At 46.8% G+C, this 12,774-nt stretch overlaps 1 protein-coding gene and 1 long non-coding RNA gene across 3 annotated transcripts in view; one reads left to right on the forward strand and one right to left on the reverse strand.

The window, feature by feature from the left end:
* The window catches only part of LOC113947069, a 41,165-nt gene extending 35,890 nt beyond the window's left edge, over positions 1 to 5,275 (reverse strand). The window contains exons 1-2 of the long non-coding RNA XR_003527631.1: positions 5,165 to 5,275; positions 3,485 to 3,583 (exon numbers count right to left, since the gene is read on the reverse strand). This is a non-coding gene — a long non-coding RNA (uncharacterized LOC113947069). The remainder of the gene's footprint in view (positions 1 to 3,484; positions 3,584 to 5,164) is intronic.
* Positions 1 to 12,774, forward strand: part of FAT2 (FAT atypical cadherin 2) — a 57,209-nt gene that overhangs the window by 24,809 nt on the left and 19,626 nt on the right. For both annotated transcript variants that reach the window (XM_027643285.1, XM_027643284.1), the window contains 5 exons: positions 55 to 265; positions 2,718 to 2,857; positions 4,549 to 4,824; positions 5,261 to 5,471; positions 6,454 to 10,506. In XM_027643285.1, coding sequence (XP_027499086.1) covers positions 55 to 265; positions 2,718 to 2,857; positions 4,549 to 4,824; positions 5,261 to 5,471; positions 6,454 to 10,506 — 4,891 coding nt within the window. The remainder of the gene's footprint in view (positions 1 to 54; positions 266 to 2,717; positions 2,858 to 4,548; positions 4,825 to 5,260; positions 5,472 to 6,453; positions 10,507 to 12,774) is intronic.

Here is a 12,774-nt window from a genome sequence, read left to right on the forward strand (position 1 = left end):
CTTCCCACGGGCTAAACCAGCCTTCTCACTGACTGTGTGTGCATTTCCTGGCAGGTCAAGGCAACAGACGGTGGCAGCCCCCCGCTCTCCTCCCACGTGCGACTTCACATCAGCTGGGTCACCCGGCCCGGCCCTTCCTCCGAGCCACTGGCTTTTGATGAACCCCATTTTAACTTTGCCGTGATGGAAACAGATCCTGTAAACCATATGGTGGGAGTGATCAGCATTGAAATGGGCCCCAGCCAAGTGTGGTTTAATATCACAGGTGAGACACAGGAATTCCAGCGGGGCAGCAGTGTCTGGAAGCGTTTGCCCCAGCTCCCCTGGCTTTCAGCACTCACATTAGCCTGAGCTAATGACGTTGTTTGCTTTAGGTGTAGGTGAGCTACAGGGAAAGCTTTCTCACAGGCACTAAAATGCTTAAACAGCCATGGACAAAGCTGCCCGTCCAAGGGCTCCGATGCCAAGTGCAATTACTTATCATGCATTTTTAATGACATTCTGGAACTCGCCAGTGTTTGAGGTGTTCTCTGATGTCGCATGAGAGGCAGGGCTGCCGGTCCCAGCTCCTCCTGGGAATTAAGTGACGCTGTTGGTTTTGCTGAAACTGCCTGCGAGGATCCAGTGTCTGTCTGGGTGTTGCAGACAACCCCCATCTCTCCCTCCATGCTGAGTCTTGAGCAGGGAGCAGAGAGGGAAGAATTCCTCAAAGACCTGGTCTGCCCTAACTGGTGGGTCTCTCCCTTCCACGTTACCACATCCCAGGGATGACTTAGACATGAAACGTGAAGCTCCAGGGCCTCCTCTAAGACACACAATGGCAGAGGGGACGTGGGCTGTCACCCCAGGGGACTCACCACACAGTGTGTGAGCAGAACTGGTCCTACCAATGAGGGCCAATTGCACTCACGTAATTTGGTGTTTTGAAGTGGTGCCCCAATCTGCCTTGCACAGCCTTTCCCTGGTACTGCCTGCAGGGCCTGCCCTTGTCAGACAAAGCCTTAACTGGGTTTGAAGTGAAATAGTTTTTCCCGTTACTGGGTTAGGCCAGGGATAATGGCGTATAAATACAATTAAGCAACAAGAGATGCAATGCTACAGGGAGCAGACAATATCAGTGAAAAATTTATCTGGCATTAGTAGTGTCTACTTGGGTTTGCAGAATTAACAGTGTATTCCTCTGAATGTTCTCCCATCGTTTGCTGGCTAAATGCTGGAGTGTAGCTTGACCTCATCTTCGTCAGTTCCCAGTGCACCAAGTGCTACTCAAGGCTCTCTTGGTTTCTGTACTGTTGGGAAAGGACAGGATTTCATTTTGCCTGCTAGGAAAGGAAAAGCATCATAGTACCTGGCAACCAAGTGGGTGATGCAGAGATCCAGAAGCCCTCAGCACCTCATTCAAAATCTCACCTTTCCCACTCCACAAAGACTCTGTCACTGGGATTGATGGTCTGCAAAACTCTGACAAAGCAGCGTCTTTCTTCATCTCTTTCCTTTCCTGGGCTGCTTCTTTCCATCTGGCACTGTGCACAGGGAGCTTTTCTCTCTTTTCTCGGGGAAAGGCATCTATGGGTCTCTCTTCCTCTGTCTCTGCTTCTTCCTGTCTCTTTCCCAGCAGGAAAGCAGTGGTCCAGATGGCTAGTGACCACTGCATTCTTCCAGCAAGGGAAGATATGTAATTTAACAACCAGCGAAGATTTTGCCAGCTGGTAAGAGAATAAAGCAGAATCCAGAGCATCCACTAGCCAGGAAGGGAGAAGACCTGGGATAAATGTCAGAAAACTTTGAGCCTCTCTATATCTCAGAACTGAGTAGCAATGTTTCACATGCAATAGAGGCCTAACAGGCCGCCAGCAAGTGAGGCATGAGAAAGGAGCTGCCATGCCAGGGCTGAACAGCAGTAGGGTGAGGGACAACCTTCTGGTGCTGAGCTGCTCAGGCCTGCAGTTCCCAGCACTGCACAGCCATCTGGGTTGGAGGCACCAGGCTCTGCTCACCCTGGAAGCACCGTCTGCCTCCCCAACTGTTCCAGTATTGGGCTTCTTGAGGGAGCTCACAGGCTCCCAACCACGGTGATGAAGACCATCACTGACATGCCCACAGTGTGACCATGAACTGGAAGCCAGTGAGAGCACTGTTCTGCCCAGCAGGTCCCTGATCCATGCTAGGCCAGTGATGCTGCATAGCTGGAGACCTTGTGCAAATAAATCAATGCTCAAATGTGCCTGTTGACAATCTAGCCAGGACATCATTTGCATAAGTGCATCCTTTCCTCTTCTCTCCTCCTCATTTTTTCTGATTCCGCTCACCTTACATTTCTACTCCTTTGTCACCATCTGTGACAACCTCTTTGTCCAGCTTCTCCTTGTCCTCACTGTCTCCTATGTCCATCTGTCATATGTTGTATTGAGTTTCTAGATTTGGGAGAAACCTCACCTATAGCAGTGTCCTCAGTCTAGCCATGGCCAAAGAGGTACAGCGAGAGAGAGTGCCTGCAGAACCCCCTTCAAGGCATATTGCCTGGTGTTCACTTATTTGTGGCTGGGCATGAGCTCCTTGTGGGATTTGTGTATGATGTCTGGAAGGAATATCCTTGTCCTTTAGGTCTCCAGGCAGCTCCTGGAATCTCTTCCCCTTCAAAGTCTGCCAGCACCTGCAACTTGCTCTGACTTTTAATTGCCTTCCTCTTTCCCTTTTTCATCTCTCCCTTATGCCAGGTGGTGATGATGACATGGATTTTGACATTGAAAAGAGTACAGGCAGCATGGTCATTGCAAGACCCCTTGATGCAAGGAAGAAGTCAAGCTATAACCTGACAGTAGAAGTCACTGATGGGTCCAATACGATCAAAACCCAGGTAATGTTTTTTTTCTTTGTTAAACACCCCACTGAGAGGGAGTACGTGCCAAAGGGAATCTTTTTTCTGAGTCTGATGAGCTCTGGATGAGGTGCCAGGCACAAGAATCTCCCTACACTGTGATTTTATATTAAACAGTGACCCAAGCCTTTCCTAATACCAAGTTGAGATTGTTTTTATGTTCTTGGAAACACAGCTGGTCTAGGAAAAGCCTGGGTCTTTCCTGTCAACCACAGCCAGCACATGAGGACACATCTGCACCACCAGCCAAGCTGGAGTGGCAGTTCACACACTCAGACCTCAACTTGCTCTCAGCTGCTCAGTCTGAACTACAACACATCTGGGACAATATGTTAAGTCATAAGGGAAATGTGTACACAGTTAGATCAGGATTGGGTCCATAGTCCCATCTCAAGGGGTGTTCCTGGGACTTGTGAGCCAAAGTAAAGGCAGCACAGATGCATTTGCAAGAGGTGAGGTCAGGCCCAGGAGGTGAGTGGGGCAACTGCAGAGATGCTGTGTGCTTTGAGTTGCCACAAAGGAAGGAAGTGCTGGTGAAAGGAGGCACTTTTCTCTCAGCAATGTCCCTGAGCCCCAGTTAAAATTATGATATTTGCCCATTTTTACCTGCCCTGAGGAGGGGTGTTCAGGGCTTGATCTTCCACCAACTGTTCTCTCCACACATGAGAAGCAGCCAGAATTCCAGCCCTCACTGCACTGGAAGACCTAGAATGTGAGTCACCTGTCAGTGAGGCTTATCATGGGACATTCACTGCGGGGGAGATGATGAGTTAGGAACACTGTCATTCCTGTGAAATACAATGCTAATGGATGGCCACTTATCTCGACTATCTTCAAGTATTGCTCCAAATAAACAAACAGAGCCTCGCCTTGCCTGGTGTGCATTCCCTGCCACCTCGCATCTCATCCCTGCGTTTATTTTGGCACTCAAGGCCGCTAGCAGATGTCAAGAAACCTGCTCATGCAAAACCCCAGTGGCATGCTCAGGTTTGCTACAGGAAGCAAATTATTACACTTGGTTGGGACTTCCTAAGATGCAGGGAGCACATCAGTAGGGGGGTCAGGACCGCCAGGGTAGGAGACTAAACAGAAGAACCTGTGACTTTGCAGGCAGGATTCAGGCAGCCATTCACAGGGCGTGTGCTGCTGACTGCAGAGAGGAAGATTTGGCTAAAAAATGTGGAACACAAATTTTGCTTCTCCACATGCATGAGGAAGGCCAGCCCTCCCTCCTTTTACCAAACATCCCCCTTCTGTCATTGCTCTGGTGTGTAATTAATGGAGGTTGCTGTGGAGGCACTGGCCAGCAGAGCTGGCACCGTGGCTGAGCCACTGCTGCTCTTCATGGCAGGCTGTGACAGTTTCCCCATGTGCCAAGTGCAGGCACGTTCAGTCTGAGTGGCTTGCCAGGTTGGAGTTATAAAAAGAAATGAGAGGAAGCAAACTGGAAAACATGAAGGGAAGGCACAGCGGGAGTTCCTTGGGGGAGAAGGACAAAAGGGCTCCCAGTCACCATGGATGGCAAAGCCCCAAGAGTTGGAAAGCTGTGACGGTTACAGGACTCAGGGAATGGCTACACCCCAGAGGGTTTGGTAGCTTAGATTTTATGTGGCTGCATGTCAGGCTGCTGCCATGTCTTTGCTGCTCTCACTGTGCTGTGTCCCCCACAGGCATTTATCCACGTTATTGACATCAACCAGCACCGTCCCCAGTTCCTGGAGAGCCATTATGATGTGAGGATTCCTGAAGATACCCCCTCAGGGAGAGAAATCCTTCGAGTCAGTGCAACAGACAAGGATAAAGGAAAGGGGCTCATCTACACCATCCATGGCAGTGTGGACCCCAAAAGCTCAAGACTTTTCCAGTTGGATCCAAACAGTGGAGCCCTCACAACAGCAGAAGGCTTCAGTTCCCAGCCCATGCCTCAGCACACCCTCACAGTGATGGTGAGTCCTGACCAAGCCCTGCTGAGTCCACCAGCTTGGCCAGGAAATATGAGTCACTGGAGAAATTAAAACTGGTTTTAGTCTTTGAGGGAGGATTTGTCTAGAACAATAAGGAAGAGGAAAGCAGGCTGTTAACCTTTACTATATGGCTAAATCTAGGTAACACCCTGCTTTCCTCTGACCACCTGCTAATTTCATTGGAGGGCCACTGGATTCTTATAAAAGAAAACACAGTGAATAGTTGTTAATGTTTGGTTTCAAGTTCAAGGCTGAGCTTTGGTGCTGAAACTTACAGGCTCATGTCCCTCCCAAGGGGTTAGGACCACTGCAAAACACTCACCTGTGTAGGAGTCCTGATGAGTTGCTTGGAAGCTGGTGCAGGCAAGGCTACCTTCTCCCTGAGTGTGACTGTGCCTGCTCTTCCTCTGTCATTCAGGTGCGAGACCAGGAGGTCCCCATCAAGCGGAACTTTGTCCGAGTCATCGTCCATGTGGACAGCTGCAACCTCCACCCTCCGCAGTTCAGCAGCATCCACTATGAAGCAGAAGTACTGGACTCAGCAGTGGTGGGCACAGAGGTTATACAAGTCAGAGCCCTTGATCAGGACCAAGGAGCTAATGCTGAAATCCACTACTCCCTTCAGGCAGGTGAGAGCCCTGCAACAAGACAGTTTAGGCTTTGATCACACCTATGTTTCCATGCTCTAACTGGTGGCCACTTGACCAGCTTTCTGTAGCTGTTGCAAAGATCAGTAAATGGCGGCACAGTTCTAAAATGTGATTTTCTTTCTATTCAGAGAAAATCTAGAGTGAGCAGGTAATTTCCGTATTATGGAATATTAGCATCCTTTCTTGAGAAGAAAGCTTAATGTTCAGTCACTGGCCTTAAAAAAAAATGTGATTGGATGAGTTAGGGCAACCTAAAATCTGCTCCTTTTGTCCATGGGAACTGAGGGAGCGATCCCTATTCAGTTGTTAGGCAAAAGTACTCCAATTCCCACAACAGTCATCATCAGTTCCACCATTTCTACCAAGAAATACATCTTCAAAGAACAGTGAGGACCCTGTCAGCATTGGCTGCTGGTGGTTTTGGTTCATGCAAGTTCAGTGGGCAAGTATTTTATCATTCACTCTAAAGGTTAAAACTGAAGTATTTATGTCTGTGCCACACTGCCTATTTAGCTGGTAAATTCTTTGCAGGAGACAAGCCATCCTTTGCTCCATCTTTCTCACTGCAATTTAGATCAAGGACTGAGGGATTTAATTGCTCCTGAAGCATTGGTAATTACAAGCATGACAGAGCTTGAAGGAACTAGTACTATCTGTGCTACCATGTTCTGCACACGAGGCAAAAGCTTCAAGCACATGCTCTGCCACCACTAAATATGCTTAAATTAGAAGGGTATTTATCTCCAATTTACATTTTGATTTATTCAAAAGTTAGCTCATGGATCTCAATGGGTTCATTGTTCTTATAATTAAAATTATTTAGGAATTAATTAATTTCTCCCAGTGAAAGAAACAGATGTTAACTAGGTCTGAAATCAGCAGAATCTATGGAAAAGAGGTTCAGAAAACCAAAACCAATATGGTGTCTGCATTCTTCACTTTGTAATTTCTCTTCTTGCAGGTAATGGGGAAGGCTTCTTTAGCATCGACTCATATTCTGGAATTATTACAGTTGCCCAGAAACTGGATCCATCCAGACAGGATCGATTTACTCTTATTGTAAAAGCAGAAGATCGGGGGTTCCCTCAGCTTAAAGATTCTGCTACGGTCCATGTCCGCATTAGACCCTCTGATCGAACCCCTCCAAAATTTCCAGAGGCCGAGTACATCACAGAGATCAGTGAATCCACTGCTATTGGCTCTCCTCTAATCCAGGTTTCAGCCACAAGCTTGTCACCAGTCAGCTATGAAATAAAAGATGGAAATGGAGATGGAGTGTTCTCCATGAACTATCAGTCAGGCCTTATTTCCACTCAGAAGAGCTTAGATTTTGAGCAGGTGTCTTTTTACCAGTTGAAGGTCCGTGGCACCAACATGGCTGGAGCTTTTATGGACACAGTGGTACTTATCTATGTCATAGATGAGAATGACAATGCACCCATCTTCGTTAAGCCTTCCTTCGTTGGCTGGATCATGGAGAATGCTCCATCACAAAGCATGGTTCTGGATGAGAGCAATGCTCCCCTCGTGACCTATGCAACGGATGCTGATCAAGACTCCAATGCTCTGCTGGTCTATGAGATTTTGGAACCAGAGGCACTGAAATATTTCACCGTAGATCCCAGCACAGGGACGCTGACCAGTCGTGCTGATATAGACTATGAGCTCACCCCAGTTTTCCACTTCAGTGTACATGTGCACGACAGTGGAAGTCCCAGCTTATTTGCATCAAAACCCACCAAGGTCACAATCCACGTTAAAGATGTGAATGATTCACCTCCAGTCTTTTTGAAAGATACTTATGATCTTTCTGTTTTGCTACCCGCCCACCCCGGGATGGAGCTTTTGTCAGTGCAAGCAAAAGATGCAGATTCGGAGGTGATCTACAGCATTGTGGAAGGGAACCTTGATAACGCTTTCTATATTCATCCTCTCACAGGTCTCATCTCCATTCTTAACGCTACTGGCCTGAGGAGCTATCATGAGCTCATGGTCAGAGCTGGTGATGGCTTATATAAGAGTACTGCTCTGGTTAAGCTAAACTTAACTCAAGCACAAGGTACTGGCTTGAAATTTGATCAAGACGTATATACAGCAACTGTGATGGAGAACTCCACAGATGAGAAGATTCTAGCTATCCTTGGGGTCAAGGGATATCAGCTAAATGAACCCCTTTCCTATTCGCTCTTGAATGGAAAGGAAAGATTCAAGATGATCCAGGCCTCTGGAGTACTTCAGACCAAGGGTGTGAAATTTGACCGCGAAATGCAAGATATGCATGAGGTGGCTGTGGAAGTGAAGGACAACAGGAAACCACCAAGAGTGTCCCAAGCCACAGTCAAGGTTTATGTAGAGGATGTCAATGACAACCCACCACAGTTTGAGAATGTGCCATATTACACCTCGGTGCAGGACGGCACGGAGCCAGGGGATGTAGTTTTCCAAGTGTCAGCAACAGACAAAGACATAGGGGATAATGGAGCTGTTACCTACTCATTTGCAGAGGACTACAAATACTTTCAGATTGACCCTTACCTAGGAGACATCTCCCTTAAGAAGCCTCTTGATTATCAAGCTTTAAATAAATATAACCTCCGAGTCATTGCTAAGGACAAAGGAGAGCCTCCCCTCCGTGCTGAAGAGGAGGTTGTGATCAGTGTGAGGAACAAATCCAACCCTCTGTTCCAAAGTTTGTACTACCGAGTGAAGGTGCCAGAAAACATCCCCCCATACACGTCTATCCTCCACATACAGGCTCGCAGCCCTGAAGGCTTGCGCCTCATCTACAACATTGTGGAAGAAGACTCCCTGAAACTCTTCAACACTGACTTCAAAACTGGTGTCCTGACTGTCACAGGCCAGCTGGACTACGAACTAGAGACAAAACACATGTTCACTGTTAGAGCCACAGACACAGCACTGGGATCCTTCTCAGAAGCCAGAGTGGAGGTGGAGGTAGAGGACATTAATGACAATCCCCCGGTATTTTCTCAAATCGTCTACACAGCGTCTGTCTCGGAGAGTTTGCCAGCACAGACTCCTGTTGTCCAACTCCTTGCTTCTGATAAGGATTCTGGCAGAAACAAAGTGGTTTCCTATCAGCTCGTGGATGATGGTTCAGATTCTACCAAGTTCTTTAATATTGATGCCAGCACAGGGCAAATAGCAACAGCTCAAGCACTTGACTATGAAACAAATCAACAGTTCCGCCTGAAAGTAAGAGCTGCAGATCATGGAATGCCTCCACTTAGTAGTGATGCCCTGGTAATTGTAGATGTGACCGACATCAATGACAATCCCCCTGAGTTCAGCCAGCTTCAGTATGAAGCCAAGGTCAGTGAAATGGCTACGTGTGGGCACATCGTGATCAAAGTCCAGGCCCTGGACCCCGACAGTGGAGACACCACCCGACTGGAATACGTGATACTCTCAGGCAATGACAATAGGCATTTTGCCATCAACAGCACTTCTGGAATAATATCCATGTTCAACCGCTGCAAAAAGGACTTGGAGCCGTCCTACAGTCTCAGAGTTTCTGCTTCGGATGGAGTTTTCAAGAGCACTGTGCCTGTGTATATCAACACCACAAATGCCAACAAATACAGCCCCTCTTTTCGGCAGAACGTGTATGAGGCAGAGCTGGCAGAAAATGCTGAGATAGGTACCAAAGTGATTGAGTTGGTGGCTATTGACCCAGATGGTGGCCCATATGGCACCATAGACTATACCATCATAAATAAACTTGCCCATGAGAAGTTCTCCATAGACAGTAAAGGCTGTATTTCCACATTGCAAAAGCTGGACAGGGAAAATTCAACAGAAAGAGTCATAGCCATTAAAGTCATGGCCAAGGATGGGGGTGGGAAGGTGGCCTTCTGCACTGTAAAAATAATCCTTACAGATGAGAATGACAACCCACCTCTGTTCAAAGCCTCTGAATACACACTGTCCATCCAGTCCAATGTAAGCAAAGGTTCCCCTGTCATCCAAGTACTGGCTTACGATGCTGATGAAGGTGCAAATGCAGATGTCATTTATTCTGTTGACTCCGTTGAAGATGTGGCAGAAGACCTTGTGGAGATCAATGCTGCCACTGGGGTTGTTAAGGTCAAGGAGAGCCTTATTGGTTTAGAAAACAGAGCCTTTAACTTCAAGGTGAAAGCTGAAGATGGCAGACCCCCTCACTGGAACTCCCTTGTCCCAGTGAATCTCCAGATTGTCCCCAGGGAGGTGACATTGCCAAGGTTTTCTGAGCCCCTTTATACATTCTCTGCATCTGAGGATCTTCCAGAGGGATCAGAAATAGGGTCAGTCAAAGCTTTTGCAGAGGATCCCATTATATACAGCCTGGTGAAGGGAACCACTACAGAAAGTAACAAGGATGAGGTGTTCACACTGGACGAACAAACAGGGGTTTTGAAAATCAAAAAACCCATGGATCATGAGACCACCAAGTGGTACCAGGTTGATGTTATGGCTCACTGCTCACATCAGGAGACTGAGCTGGTCTCTCTGGTCTCTGTGAACATCCAAGTGCAGGATGTCAATGACAACAGACCTGTCTTTGAAGCAGATCCCTACAAAGCTTTTGTCATGGAGAACATGCCTTCCGGAACCACAGTCATTCAAGTGACAGCTAACGACCAGGACATGGGAAGTGATGGGCAGGTGACCTACAGTCTGGAAGCAGAATCTGGCAACCTCCGTGGACTCTTCACCATTGATGGTGAGAGTGGGTGGATCACCACACTGAAAGAGCTGGACTGCGAGGAGCAGGAGATCTACCGCTTTTATGTGGTGGCCACTGACCACGGCAGGAAAGTCCAGCTCTCTTCCCAAACCCTGGTGGAGGTCACTGTCTCAGATGAAAATGATAATGCTCCGCAGTTCACCTCAGATTTCTACAAGGGGTCGGTGATTGAGAACGCGGAGCCGGGGCAGGTGGTGGTCACACTGAGCACCATCGACGCAGACATCTCTGAGCAGAACCGGCGCGTCACGTGCTACATAACCGGTGAGTCTTTCCTGACTTTAAATCTTTGGTGAGCAAGGACAAGAGTATCGTCTCAAAGTGAGGATTTGATAGCTTGCCTTACAGGATATTAATGCAGAAATGGTGTTGTACTGACAGGCCTGTCAGAAGCAGATGAGATGAAGCCCAGGCTCTGTCATGAGCTGGACCCTTCAGTTAAATGAATCTGGGGAATACAAAACTCTTTAGTAACTAACTGCAGTGGGTGGAATTGTCATTATAATAACTATCTCACCACTGAATCGTCCTATTTATTTGGGAATAAATAAAATCCATATAAGTAATTACACAGTACTGTAGAAATATTTATTTACACTTTCCTAACAGAGGAATAATTAAGACAGTGTAATTGTAATATCTGTTGGAAGGACAGAAGAAGTGGTACAGGAGGAGGGAAGATTTTTCTCACAGAGATACTGTGATCTGTATTTAAGTTCTTTGACCCAGTTTTTTCTCCTGCCAACAGTGCAGTCAGTTTATACATTACATATATGCCTGTAGCCTGTCTGTATTTTTTAATAACTATATATATGCACATAGAATGTGTATAACTTTCTGGTGATAAATGTGTTTCCTATGAAGCCACTTGGAGTCTGACTTAACAACAAGGCTTCAGTTGCCACTCTGCACTGGGAGAGATTAGAGACTGTTATGTCAATCTTAGTAAAGGTTTTGGCTAACAAGAAATACTAAAAATTACTCTTGCATCCCTGAAACATCACTTGTGCCAACTAAAATTAACCACTGCTGTAAAATACCAAAAAAGTTACACTGAAATGTTTTATGTGCATCTGCACAAGTAGAAGCTTGAGTTTACAGTATTTTTTTGACCCTAAAGGGTCTTTCTGAGACCTGGAGCAGATACTTCAAATTAAAATGTTTGTTCAAACTCAAATGAGGACCCTTCAGGGTCAAAACATTTAGCCAGATCGTGCTGCAGCCTGTTATCTATTATTCTAACCATCCAAAACAGGGAAGGAATGCTGGTACTTTGAATTGGTTTATGGCATGCCCAGGTATTTGCAAGCCTTTGGGAGGAAAGATTTAATCCATTTATGTATTCACATTTCTGCCATCTTAAAGGTAGTAGTAACTTCCAACTACTTTAAACCTGAGAGGATGCACACTTATCTTAGTGGTGAGCACCTTATGCTCTCTCTGCTATGCACTTAAAAGCACAGGTCAAATTCTATCCATAAACACATAAATGCAACCGCAGCAAAGGAGAGGAGTATTGATCTGAGGACACAGAGCCCTGTTCACATTGATTTCAGACACACAGAAATTAAATCTGGGTATGGGCTGGTGTTTCCCAGCATCAGAAGAAGGGCTAGCAGAGGTCTCGTTGTGCCTCCAGATCCACCACCTCATCATTGCAGTGCAAGGGAAAGCAGAAAGGGAGTGAATGTAATTTACCCCGCTGTGCGAGGCCCTTCAGAGTGTAACACAAACAAGCCCCACAGCCAGCACTCCTCATTGATTCTCATTGCCTAACGTGCTCCCTTCTCTGCCCAGTGGTCTCAGGTCAGCAGAGGTCACCAGCTCCTTGCCAAAAGAGAGGGCTTCTCCACGGGCAGCATCCAGCCCATTTAAAATCTAATCTGTGTAGCAGCAGCAGGAGCAGCATGAATCTGGTGGACCAGAGAGCCTGCCTAGCCTGGATATACCTGTCTCACATAATTTGGCTCTTACAGAATCAAAAAGTAACCCCAGAAAGTGCAGCTATGTATTAAATACCTCTACAGGTTAAGAGGAAGTACAACTATATGTGGTGCTGTAGCAGTAAGATCCAACCAATATCTGCAGGGTATTTGAAACTCTCAAATCCCTTTATGAGCATGCACTGAGAAAGACTGACAGGCTTTGGGAAGGTGAGACAATGTGGTTTTGAGGCAATGAATATGCACATCTGCAGAACGTTACCGAGACCTTTTTGCAATCAGGAGTTGTTTCCTCCTTCCAGTGTAATATGCAGACAGGGAATAACTGAAACAGGCAGGGTACTTCCCAACTGTGCAATGAGGCAGACCAAATGCTCCTCACCTGCTGGATACACCACCAGTGCCGTCTCTGCATCCCCAGTGCAAGTCAGAGAATCATCGAATCATATAGGTTGGAAAAGACTCTAAGGTCATCAAAGTCCTTCAGGTCTCCTAAGGGAACAACAGTGGACACACCTATATTCCCTTTCCTTATCACTTCTGATTTTCAGCGCTCAGTAAATGCCTTTTTTTACTTGCCTCCTGCCCC

The sequence above is a fragment of the Corapipo altera genome, unplaced genomic scaffold (assembly GCF_003945725.1).
Source record: "Corapipo altera isolate COAL_440 unplaced genomic scaffold, ASM394572v1 75, whole genome shotgun sequence".
Taxonomy (NCBI): Eukaryota; Metazoa; Chordata; class Aves; order Passeriformes; family Pipridae; genus Corapipo; species Corapipo altera.